Source organism: Rhincodon typus, chromosome 31, assembly GCF_021869965.1.
Source record: "Rhincodon typus isolate 14 chromosome 31, sRhiTyp1.1, whole genome shotgun sequence".
Lineage (NCBI taxonomy): Eukaryota > Metazoa > Chordata > Chondrichthyes > Orectolobiformes > Rhincodontidae > Rhincodon > Rhincodon typus.
In genome coordinates, this window is record NC_063362.1 from 9,929,765 (window position 1) to 9,943,498 (window position 13,734).

A 13,734-nucleotide genomic window follows, 5' to 3' on the forward strand; every position below is an offset into this window, starting at 1 on the left:
GTCAAATCATTACATAATAAGTCAACACCTTCCATGGGTAATTTCTGAACAACAAATGTTTCATTTGAAGAAGAAGAGGTTACTTCTCCTTTTGACAAAAACCCTTTATATCTCTCATCCACCTTATTCAACTCTCCTGAACTTACAACAGTGTTTGCCTTCAGTCTCAGTTGTAGGTAATGCAACAATTTGTAGTATTTTCCTTCTGAGGCCTTTATCAGATGCACTTTTATGAACATTAATAAGGCCCATGGACTTCACACGCAATGTCCAGAATTCTGGATGAATGAGTTCCACATTGTTACAATGGAAACATTTAGGCCCATGATTCTCACTTCAACCGTCAACGCCTTTCTTTCCAGTTTGAAAAACAAGTTCCTGGTCCATCCGCAACTGTCCCTTTACTTGCCTTCCTTTCACTCTCCCACCTTCAATCTTGCTTGGCTAAACGGGGGTGACGGGAAAAAGGTTTAGTTTAATGGTTCTGCTCATAATTGTCAGTCGTTCCTGCTGCCTGTCTTGTTGTTGCAACATTCTGGTCTTTGACATGTGCTCTAATTACAAAAGGTAGAACATTTTAAAAATTCTCCTCATAATAATTTATCTGAGAACTTCATATGAAGTATTTACTCTTAAAACCCATTTGTACTAATCAAAATTAGTTTGTTTCTCCCTTTCAAATTCACTGTAAGTTTGCCACAGTCTGTTTCTGAAGTTTCAAAACTTCTGCCTATATGTTTCTGGAACTAACTCTTATACAGCTAATATAGTATCTTTTTTTACTGATGGTGATGAATAAACCTCATGGGTTCAATGTGAACCTGCTCTGCATTGGCAGTGTCCATTTGCCTTGAAACACTTCATTGGTCTCTTTTGCCTTTTCAAAAATGATTAAAAATGACACTGTCTCCTTCAAAGTTTGGTTAGTACTCTACAAATTTAAACATTTCCTTACAGGGCTTTAGATTATGGCTTGGGATTTCCTCATAAGAACCTTGTGCATTTGAGATATCTTCTTTTTAACCTCTATCTTCCTAAACCAATATTCCTTTCTTAATTTCCTCTATTTGTCCAATTTCCACATGACAATAAAGCTAATTCAATTCAATTGTCTTTTTCTGTATTCTGAATCTTTAGTTGCAGCCTCTTAAATTCTCTTCCACATTTTTTCCCTCATGTCAAAACATTTAAGTTCCATTTTCTTTTCAAGTTGCTAAGCACTTTCGCACATGCAAGCTGCTTTAGAGACAATTGAATTCTCACGAACTGAAATGACTCACCACTTGATGTGGCTAATCCCGCTTGTCTCTCCACCAGTTCCAAAAGTTGTATCAAGGTCCTAATTATCTCTGCCTTCCAAGCTTTGTTAAACAATTCCAACTGTAACTTCTTTGCCAATTCTATGGCCTTAGCCTTATTTAAGTGTTGTAAAACAGTCAGAGATACCTCCTCCACCCACAGGTTAGCATTAGCTGCTTCCAGAATTAGAACTGGAATTAGAATTAGTTTTTATTGTCATATGTACTCACTCGCAAGAGTTTGGTGAAAAGTTTACAAGCTGCCACTTACGGCGCCATTTTAGCTACAAATGTACCTAGGCACAGAATCTTAGTACAAAGCAGAAACATAAAGAAAGCAAGTTAATAAGTTAAACATTCCAGTCCTTCTTAATAAAGCGTAGAAACACAAAGAAACACAATTAATAGTTCAACATCACAGTCCGTAAGCGCCTCGCCATGCTGGGCACACACTCCTCACAAGGGCTTGACCTCACCCTCTTTGCTGCCTCAGGCTGCCTGCTCCCTCTGCCCTGCCGCAGGCCCCTACCCCCGCTCTTGGGCACATTCATTTACAAATAATACAAACAAAGCAGTAAAATCATTGATGAAAAGCACAGACAAAGAGGAACTGATTCTCTGGTTAAGAGACTAAGCCACAAGTATGTAATGAGGTAAATTTCTATCACTGTTTTGGTTTTTGGTGATGGGATCACGTTGTCATGTTATCCTTATTTCAGTAGCTGGTCATTTAGACCATGGTCTTTGCTTGAGTTAGAAGTTTATTTCAGAGCTTTTCAGTGTTTGTTGTTCACTTCGAGAGGGTGAAAAATAGAGAGATCTGACTTTGCATGTGGGCTTTCCAAGAGCAAACACCCTTTCTCAGTTCTGTGACAAACAGCAACTTAAAAATCTAAAAGCTGTTACCAGGCAACATTTCAACCAAGAGGCTTCTGTCTGCTAAAAGTACCAAATCCAGTTTCTTCAAAAGTTGCATGATCTCGTGTAACCAATAAGTGAACACCACACAGTTTCACTTTTGAACACTAAGTTGCACAAAACAGATATATTCTCTGCAGCTCAGCAGTGTCCAAATGTCCACTTAACCCAGTTTATAACGAAAACAAGTATGTAATGTTTGCTTAGGAATTCATGTGCAGAAGCTCAACTGTACTATGCCCACATGCATGAATCCATTAAATCTCCATTGAGATCACTAAGTTTCTCAAACAGGAACTCCAGTGACGACACCTATTCCTCCTATAGAGGCCAGAAGGAGTGTCCTGTGTAATAGTGGTTTGCTCCATGCTGCATTATTGTGCCCTGTAATCGAGCCCCCAACGGGACAAAAACCTTTGTCAAGATAAAGGAGACAATATTGATAATAAGAGAAAGGCAGAGAAATAGGAGGTGAGTCAGCTCCTCTGCCTGTGGCAATGCTTAGATAGCAGCCAACTGAATTCTTCATGACAACCACTGCTGTCCTGCATTAAACAGTCCAAACCAGTATCTGTCCCAGACTATGCAAGGAACCTCATTTGCTCAATAACATGTTGTTTGTCAACTCCTTCACAATCTTCAAAATGAGACAGTAGACTTCTTGCGGACAGTCCATTACATTCAACAGTTGCTGCTTGGCGGGTGATGTTCTGTTTTTCTTTTCAAGGTTTGACCCCCACAAAATCTACTGGCAGGATTTTTGTTTTGAGGATGGGTAAATGAGATTGGCATCATTGCCGTGTCCCAAACCTTCCAGAATGCCAATTTTGTTTTGTTCAGGATTGGTCAGTCAATAGTCAGATGATGCACTCATCCTCCAATCAAGGATGTTGGGGTGTGTTTATCGATGGCTGGAGGGTCCCAAAGCTGCAGCCCCCTAATAAGGGTCAAGGGAGGGAGAGAGCAATTCAAAGATGGAGGCACCCTCTCAAGTATTTTAACATGAAAAGTAGCCACAACTTGCCTGGCTGTCGTGGTGGAGGTGAAATCCTTCCCCAGAGTGGAATGTATGGCCACAGCTCACGTTTCTGCACCATTTGCGAGAGTGGAGTTTTGATGTACCCAGAAACCTTGGACCCCCCACCGCGTCTACTTGTCTACTGCCAGGAGGCCACCTCCTTCCCTTTGGCCATGTTAGTGACTCTGGAGGCCTGTCTGCCACTGTAAATATCACAGTGGTATGAGAGAGGAGGCTCAGTAGATCTTAATGGAGGAAAGGACGTTCAAATATCTAAATGCTGCACCATCTTCCTTGATCTCTGTTTTAGCATCCTAGCATTCTAAGACAAATTGATTTAGGGTCTATGTGAAATTAGAGAAGGTTAAGGGATGACCTGATTGAAGTTTTCAAGATATTAATAGGAAAAGACAGAATAGGTAAAGATAAACTTTCCTCTGGTTGGGGGATTCTAGACCATTCTGGGGATCTGTTAGGAAGCACTTCTATGCGCACAGGGTGGAAGATGTTTGGAAGTCTCTTCCACAAATGGCAGTGGATGCTGGGTCAGTTGTTAATTTTAAATTTGGGAGAAATTTTTTTTGTTAAGCAAAGTTATTAGGGAACATGGGCCAAAGGCAGGTGTATATTGTTAGGCCACGATCTCATTGAACAGCAGAACAAACTTGAGGGGCTGAATGACCTACTCCTATTTCTAAAATGAGAGAAGATAGGTGGGTGAAATTTGCGAAGAATGCAGGCAAATGGTTACCACTGCATATAGAATCATGAACATTAAGTTGCAGGTATAAGACATTATTGGAGCTTAGTTGGCATCAACTGGGGTGAAATTTGCCAAGTACATGAACACTTCCTGGTTTCAGGAAACCAAAGAGGAGATATCAACTCCTATAGTGCGGCTACAAACACGAATACATTTTTACAGCTTATTGGGTCCAATTTTCCCTGTGGAGCCTCCAATCGGTAGAAGACCAAAGTTGGGTGAGAAAAGTTATTACAGTGTGGCTAGGAGCTGGACCCCACAAAGCACAGTCTGGACAATTGCTACAGGAGCTCCCTACCCCCCACTACCCTGTAATCATAAACCCCTCCACTCCACCATTGTAACTCAAGAACATACCTTCCCTCCTATGGGATTACACACTCGGCCCCAATTCAGCACACTGCCTGTTTGGGAGTAACAGGAAACCTGTTCGATTTAAAATGCAAGCCGGGTGCTCAAAGAGGTCTGGGACTGGCGCTACATCTCCCAGAGTAATTTTCAGCATGTCCCTTCAGCCCTGTGGACAAATGGTAATATATACTCTGCAGCATATGAAACATTCTTGAGTGCATTCCAACAATTTTGGAATTTGTGACAAAGGCTGTCTCCATGTTATTCTGTCATGGGTGTTTGTCTATCCATTTTGTGGTTGAAAATATATGTCCTCTTCCAACTTTGAAGTGCCAAAGGACCAGTAAATATTGACAGGAGACCTTGCATCATATGATAAAAGGAAAGGGATTAACAGTAGCTCTTGATTGTGTCTTTCTTAGCAAGGTTCCTTTCCCTGTTACATGCTGTTTACATCACAAAGACTATACTTGCTGACTCTATCACTGTCACTGCTCCCAGGGACTCAAAAGAAAACATTTAGAATAGAAATTCAGTTATAAAACTTATTGGCTGGTGACCAGCAGTCACCCAACCATTACCTTACAATCTATACCATTGCTTCTGTGCTTTTCGACTTAATTTGAATTCTTTGATTAATTGTTTCTATTGTCCAGCCCATCACAACACTGTCGACTTGCACCTTCCAAATATCACCCGTCCTTCATCTATCTGTTCATAAAACCCTCAGCCAAACTCTCATCAATTCCACATTCTGTTAATCTGATATGACGAACTTTGGCTGTTCACCATCCATAGACTGGAATCCCCCTAAAACTCTGCCACTTGTCTCCTAACGCACTGTAAGGCCCATTTACCAATCATGCCTGTGCATACTGACCTACAGTAGCTCTGAATCCAGCAACACTTCAAATTTAAAATTCTCATCTTTATGTTCAAAGCCCTCTCTTCTCTCAATCTCTTTAATTTCGTCAAGTCCTAAAACCTTCTGAACACTTTGTGTTTCTCCAGTGATGGCCTCTTCTGCCTCTCTGGCCTATTTCACACTGAGATTGATTGTTGTAAAACTTTGAGAATTTCCTCCCCAAACTTATTGAAATAATTAAACTAATTATTAAGCTATAACTGCCTGCCATTCTTATTCTGCTCATTTGCAATGCAGTCTCAGATGAATTTCTAATCTTGGATTTTTTAAAAAACAAACTTCTGTAACCATCTTTTTCTTGGAAAGATACTGTTATATGAGGGACATGGTAATGTCACTGAGTTAGTGCTTCAGAAGCCCAGCTTAACTGAAGAAGGGTCACTAGACTTGAAATGTTAACTCTGCTTTGATCCACAGATGCTATCAGACTTGCTGCATTTCTTGAATAATTTCTGTTTTTGTTTCAGATTTCCAGCATCTGCAGTTCTTTGTTTTATTATAGACCAAGCTAATTCTTTGGTGGGTGGGCAGGGTGTGGTGTGCCTTCAAATTCTACGACAGCAAATAGTGAAATGTAAGCTCAATTAATAAAAATTGAATTAAATGAATTTCAATTCATTTTAAAAAAAGCTCGTCTAATGCCGCAAACAGACCCATTCCTGATTGTCATAAAATCCCACCTAGTTCACTATTATCCTTTTCGGGAAAGAAATCTACCATTGTTACATGCATTGGTCTACAGCATTGTGATTAAATGCCCTCTGAATTGGCCTAGAAAGACACATGGTTGCAGTAAACCACAGCAAATTGGAACAAAACTGGACAGACCACTCAGCATCAACACAGAAACTGGATGTGACAGTGGTGAACCTAGTCCTTCCAATCTCCTTAATGACATCTCAGGCCGAAGCAAGCTGTCCCACAGACAAGTCAGGAAACAGCCTGGCACAGTCATACTCGCTGAATCATATCTTATAGCTAATATCCCAGACTCCATTATCATCATCTATGGTTATGTGCTGGCAGGGCAGAACAACCAGAGGTGGATGCATAGCGCTATGCAGTCATTTGGGAGTTGCCCTGGGAGTCCTCAACATTGACTCTGGACCCCATGATGTCTCATTTGATCAGATAGAAAATGGGCAAGAACACCTCTGATTACCAATCTTGGGTTCTTCTGATCTTCTTTTAAGCTCAGTCTGGACCTCAATATTTATTAACTACATATGTATGTATACAATGTATATATACAATACATATGTGGTCATATGGCAGTACAGCTCCCTGCTCCAAGCTGTTCTAGTCTCAATCTTTGAGTAGAGTCTCTATAAAATGACTACTGAGGTCACAGCTTTATCACAGCAAATGTCAGAGGCTAAGCTACATGTTCATTACATTCTATCTCTGTATCTTTCCCCATCTAAATTCTCAGTATCCAACATTATTAACTATTATCATTAACGTTTAACTGATGGTACTTCCATTTAACAAAATATACCTCTGGAGTTATTGCCTCTGAGTCTTCCCACCTCAAAGTTGTCCAACTTCACTCAAGCTGCTACTACCTTCTTCCCAAAATCCGAAAAATAGGATTCCCCTCGGAGGCCCATCATTTGAGCCTGTTCCTGTGTGACAACCTTTTTGTTCCTATCTCAATCTATTTGGCCTTCTTGTTCAGTCTTTTCCCACTTATATTTGTGATTCTTCTGATGCTTTACGTTGGTTTCACTGTTTCCAGTTTCTTGGTCATAGCTGCCTCTTCTTCACCATCAATGTGCAATCCCTCAACACATCCATCCACCATTAGGATCAACTGAAGGCTCTCTGCTTCTTCCTTGAAAGGAGGCCTGAATAGTCCCTATCCACCATCATCTCTCCTTCATTTGATCTAAGTTCGTTCTCACTTTGAACAACTTCTTCTTTAACATGGCTCATTGTCTCCAAATCAAAGTTATGGCTATGGATACCATCTTGGGTCCTAGCTATGACTATCTCTTTGTGGGACATTTCTTGCTCCAGTCCTACCCCAGCCCCCTCCCATGACTCTTTCTTTGATACATCAATGATGTTATTAGTGCTGCTTCCTGCTCTTATCTGGAATTGGAAAGGTTCATCAAGTTGTTTCCAATTTTCATCCCTCATCCACCTTCACCTGGATCATCTCTGACTCTTCTCTTCCCTTCCTAGACTTTGCTGTTTCTACTTCTGGGGATTTTGGGGGTGTAGATTATCCACTAATATCCATTGCAAACCCAAAGACTCACACAGTTTGACTTGCAAGTGGTCCTATGTTGTAGCTTCACCAGGTTGATACCTTTTCTTTAGGTATGTCTGATGCTGCTCCAGACAAGCCTACTACACTTTGTATTGAATCAGGATTGGTCCTTCAGCTTGAAGCTAGTGGTAAAGCAAGTGATGTACTGGGCCATGAGGTTGTAGATTGTGGTTGAATATAATTTTGCTGCTGCTATTAATCTATGGTGCCTTATGGATGCTCAGATTTGAGATGGTAAATGTATTGAAAATCTATCTTATTCAGGACATTAGCAATTCTACCCATCACTGTGGAAGGTATCTCTTTGCTGGTACATACTCAGTTGTTGAGTCATAACTCATTAGTCTTCATCAAAAGATGTTTTGTTTTTATTCATTCCTGGAATGTGGGCATCGCCAGCATTTATTGCCCATCCCTAGTTGCCCTTAGGATGGTGGTGATGAGCTGTTTGAGGCAACATCTTAACAATATCTTTTAAGCGCCCTAAAAATTTTACAATGGCCTTACCAAATTCTCATTTGTCATTCAGCATATGTCCTGCTTGCTAAAATGCGTGTAACAGTTCACAGACTCGCTGTTCATGTTCTTCTTTAGTAGCATGATGAATGAGTACATCTTCCTGTGGCAAATGATACCTTCCTTGTCTTGGAGGATATTGGACAGTGTGCGTGGGATAATTTCTGATGCTGAAGAAATGGCATGTGGATGTTGCTTGACACAATATTGACCAAAGGATTTGATAAATGTGACCAACATTCCTCGCGCTCAGGCAAGTGCCTTTTGCCAGAATCCACAGCTGGCACCTCATTGTATGGAAAAAAAAGCTCCTGGCCAATTTTGCTCAACTGCCCTCAATGGATGATATTAGATAGATTTCCCTGTGTACAGCTTTATGAGCTGCACTGAGTGAGCAGTCAACTGAGCCTCATCTCACCAGTTGATTCTCGCACTGCCAACAGTTGTGACCACCATCTTGCCAGTTCTGTGACCAGTGAAATTATTCCTAGATTTATCAACTTCTATGTCGAAGTCATCTGTCAATGAGTGCGCAACTCACCTCAGTGTGAACATGCAGATAGGTTTGCCAGCTGGAGCAGTGTCATGCACTCATCTATTTTCAGCTTTCTCAGCTTTTGGGACAATTTCATTCCAGGAGAGTTGGGGGTGGGGTAGTGATTCCTTTGGTGTGGTCTTGTATAACTTCACCAAGTTTCTGTAAAAGGCCCAACATTGAACACACACACACACAAAGACCCACTCACACACATACATATATACACACATATACACATATACACACACACTCACATACGTATACACACACACACACACATACATACACACACATACACACACATACACACACACAGTCATATACACACTCACACACATACATATACACACACACACACTCACACAAAGACCCACTCACACACATACATACACACGCACACACTAACGCAAACGTACATACACACGCACAATCACATGCACACTCACACACATACATTTATACACACACACATACACACAAACAGCAAAGATATTTGTTGATTTTGTAACATATAAAAGTTTTAGCAATTCTCTTGTCTTTATGTCAAAGAAATGGGGTAATCTGTCTCTTTGCTTCCCAGTCTAAAAATCCTGACATTTGTAACGTAATATTGAATGGCTGAATGCGAAATCTGAAAAACCATTCCAAATGGCCTGCTAAAACAGAGGTGCTGAAAAGATTCATTTAAGTATAAATTTGAAGAATTAATATTGTGCTGATGCTTCACTGTAACTGAGTGACTGTAAAGGATGATATTGGAAAAAAGGGTGGAATCCTCTTTTTGATATTTGTGTTAAGATCACTTATAACTTTGTTAATGTTTTGTGTCCAGTGACCCTTCTTCAGTAGGGCCTCAAAACATTGACTCTGTTTTCTCTTCACAGATGCTGCCAGACCTGCTGAGTTTCTCCAGCAATTTCCGTTTTTGTTTCTGATTTCCAGCATCCGCAGTTTTTTTTTAACACATTTTGATTTGTTTCTGTAAGATTAAAACTGGTGAGTTGTCCAGCCAGGTTTCTCTCTTTGAGGTCTGACTTCTCCAGTGCTACCATCAGCTGGGATTTGTAACTCTTGACCAGTAGTCTGGACATCCAGCCTAATGCTCTCAGAAAACATGTTCAAATCTGGTGAAATTTCAATCCAATTAATAAAATCTGGAAATTAAAGCTCGTTTCAATAATTACTTTTCATTCTGTTATGAGAGGTAGCTGCCACTGACAAGACCAGCATTTGTTGCCCATCCCAGAATACCATAGGGAACTGTTAAGAAACGCCATCATTACTGAAGGGTCTAACATTGCAAGTGGAGCAGACCAGCTCGGGATGATAGATTGGTGAACCAAATGGGTTTTTAATGATAATAATTATGTGGTCATTATTAAGATCGCTCTTAATTCCAGGTTTTATTGACTTCAGACTGCACCAGAGTGGGATTTGAAAACATGACCCTGGAACATTAGCCTTGGTTCTGCATTATTAGACCAATGACACTATCACTGCTTCACCACCTCCTCCTGAGTAATGACACCATGCAACTGCTATACTGTCCTTTTGGGAAGGAAATTGACCACCCTTACCCAGTCTATAATTTCAGATACACAAAAATATGATTGATTCTGAACTGGTCTCTGAAATGGCCTTGTAAGCCATTCAATTCAAGGACAATTAGGGATGCGCAAAAAATCCTGGCCATGCCAAAATCACCAACATCCCATGAAAGAATGAAAAAGAGCTTTCCTATGAACTGTGACCATAATTTGGAGAAAGCTGTATAGTTTGTTTTGCGTGCTCTTCTGAGTCAAGGCATCTTCAGCTCACAATCCAGCTCTGGGTGTCTGACTTAGTGAGCTATTAGACAGAGGCAATCGCAAAGAGGGATTTCCATTAGGTAGTTAAAGAGACAATTAGGATTATTAGTTTGGAATTTCTGAAAGTGGTCAGTGCCTGGTAACCTCTAACTGACATTTCCTTTTGCTCTGTCGCCCTCTTGAATTGTCCCATCCTGCTTCGCAACACACTAAGCTTTCCAGACTGGAGCCTCCGAGAATGCAAGGGAATCTACCACAAATTCTCTGACAAATCAGAAGATGATAGAGAATGGGAATCCCCGGACCATCAAACACAGGAAATCAGATGACCCCAGAGATTATGGGCCTTTCTATTATGTTGCAGGCACAAATGGAACTGATCTGTATGTATAAAAGTAAAGTTTCATTGCATATGTGGTTTAATTTTATACCACCTTTAATGAATATTATACTTCATGTAATTCCAACTCTTGATACTTTCTTGAAAAGCTGTAAAATAAGGATATATAATAGAGAGTTGGTGTCTTACAATCATACGAACCAAGAACAAAAGTAGGCCACTTGGCCCTTCGAGCCTCTTTCGCCAAACAATAAGACCATCACTGATCTGATTTTAATTTCAACTCTGAGAAAAAGGATGCCATTATTAGATTAGGCACTTTACAACCACCGAAGTCTCTCCACTGACTTCAACAGTTTGAGATCACAGACTCTACCCTCTTTTTATTTGTTTTTGACGGCAACTGTTGATAATGAATCTGCACTTTTTCATTTTTGCCTCTTTTAGACACATACTTTGACTGTTTTATTATCACAAGAACACAAGAAATAGAAGCTGTAGCATTCATTTGTTGAGACTGTTCTGCCATTTAATAAGATCATGGCTAATCTTTGCCTCAACTCCACTTTTCCACCTGCTCTCTATATCCCGTTTTTCACTGAGAAACTGATCATTTATATCCTTCCTAGCCTTAATTCAATGATAATGCACCTTTAACCCTCTAGGATAGAAAACTAAAAGATTCATGCAAAATTCCTTCTCATTCCTGGTCCTAAATAATCAATCCCTAATCCTGAGCCTGAATCTCTGCATTTGAGACTCTTTAATCAGCAGAAACAGTCTCTCAATGTCCAGCTCATTCAGAACATTTGTACGTTTTAATGTGTTCACTTCTTATTTACCTAAACACTAGTGAATATATGTCCAATTTACTCATCTTGGACAACCCAGGGACAAATTGAGTGAACCTTTACAGTAAGATCCTCCAATGCAAGTGTATCCTTTTGTAAATGTGGAGACAAAGCTGCACACAGCACTCTAGGTATGGTCTTACCGAAGCGCTGTAAAATTTTAGAAAGACATTTTTTCTTATTCCTATACTCCAATCCCTTTGTAATCATAGCCTACGTGCTTGCTGTACCTGCCTGCTGGATTTCTGTATTCCTTAAACGACACAGAATCCCAATCTGTTTCAACACCCACACTTAGAAATTTCACATCTCTTTTATCACTAAATTTCAGCAATGTCACCCCATCTCAGACCTTCCCTTTTCCTTCCATTCTCTTTCACTGCCTTTCACATTTCCATAAAATTGCTGCATCTCTGTCTGCACTTCAGATGAAAGGTTATTGACCAGAAGCATTTACTGTGTTTCACTTCCCACAGAGGCTGAAGCTTTCTCCAGCATTTTCTCATTATCTTTCAGATTATCAGCATCTGCGGTATTTCATGTTAGCTATTTCCACATTATTTTCATCTCTTAATGTCTTTCCATTAGCTCAGGTCCTTCCATTGGCTTAGGTTATCTGTACCAGTTTTTTGATCATTTGAACCATTATAATGCTGTTGTAACTCAAAATCTATCCGATTTTGTTTTGCACAAAAATGCGGAAGATTTAATACTAAGTAATGACAACAAATTTGAAAAATAAAATTTAAATCATATTTTGTGCTAAATGTTAAATGATTGATCTTAGTGGGCTCAGCATAGAAGTGGTTGATAAAGCCACAAAAGATTGATTGGCACTTGAGTGATCAGCTGCGGTGGGGCACGTGGGGGAGAATTCGGATTCAGAATTAATTGGGGGAACCTCAGGACAGGAAGTTACCCATCTGATACTAGCAAAGAGGGGCTTCAGGTGAGTGAAGAGATTGGAGAACTTGGGGCAGTTCTCCTCAAAACAGAGAATGTTAAATAAAGGTTTTCAAAATTTGACAGTGCAAGTAAGGGGAAATTGTTTCCTCTGTCAAGTGGGTCAACCAAAGGAGAAGGATCTAAAATGTTTGGCAAAATAGAGTGAGGAGATGTTGATTCATGCTAAGGGCTTTTATGATCAGAACAAACTAACTGAAATGCTAGTATAATCATCTTTCATTTGAACTTTGAAATGGCAGTTGGCATTTCTTCGAAGTGAACTAATTTTCAAGGCCATTGGGTGGAAGCTGGAGTGTGGAATTGAAATGAATAGCTTTTTTAAAGCAGCTTCAGTACTTTCAGATTCTGTGATTCTAGGCAAGAAAGATGCTGTGATTTGATCTGTTTCAGCTGCTTTCCTAGAATAGAAACCCATTGGAGCCTACACTATTTGTCTTGAATGCAGAATTGTCAACTACTGTGAAAACAGGGGATGGAAACGAATCTTTGACAACAACAGAGGAGACTACATCTTTAAGTGGTCGGAATTCAAAATGATTTCCAACTATCAGAACTTCCGTCCAGGTAAGAGGGATGTTATGGACCAGACCAAACGCCACCAAAATATATTAAGGAGGTAGCCTAGACTCTAACCTTTGCTTATTTTAAAGGCAAGTACCAGATGTTGCATTTTAGATGCGATTTGATTGGTCAAACTATTGTCTTGAAGCAAAACACACTTTATTCATATACTGTGGTTAAAATACAGCAAAAGAAAGAATTGGAACAAGTTAACCCTATTGGAAAACTTAACAGAATAATAGATTATTTAGCTACTAAACAGTAACTGTTCTGATATAGTAACATCCCATAAACACACACTCTGCAAAGGCAAATTCAGTAAAATAGATTGTCTCACATGCAATTCTCCAGTCAAGGAGGAAAAACATCAAAAGAAAACTCTGAGAGAGAGAGAGTAGCAGGGAGTGATGAAATGCATCTTTCAAACCCAACTTCACAACACCAGCAACTGCTGCTGAAAAACTAAATCTAAACATCCTGTTTCTGGGATGGAGGCTTGACCCCACCAATTCAGGCTGCTTCTATTGTTCCAACTTCAGAAAAAAAGTCCCAAGACCGCACAAGCTGTTTACTTTATTAGCTATGAAGCAGACTGCTCATCACCTC

The 13,734-nt window shown here is 40.0% G+C and overlaps 1 protein-coding gene across 1 annotated transcript in view; it reads left to right on the forward strand.

Annotated features, from left to right (window-relative positions):
- The first annotated feature begins 8,247 nt into the window (after positions 1-8,247).
- Positions 8,248-13,734, forward strand: part of LOC109915336 (protein polyglycylase TTLL10-like) — a 33,189-nt gene continuing 27,702 nt past the window's right edge. The window contains exons 1-3 of the mRNA XM_048614871.1: positions 8,248-8,317; positions 10,625-10,793; positions 13,013-13,131. Coding sequence (XP_048470828.1) covers positions 8,248-8,317; positions 10,625-10,793; positions 13,013-13,131 — 358 coding nt within the window. The remainder of the gene's footprint in view (positions 8,318-10,624; positions 10,794-13,012; positions 13,132-13,734) is intronic.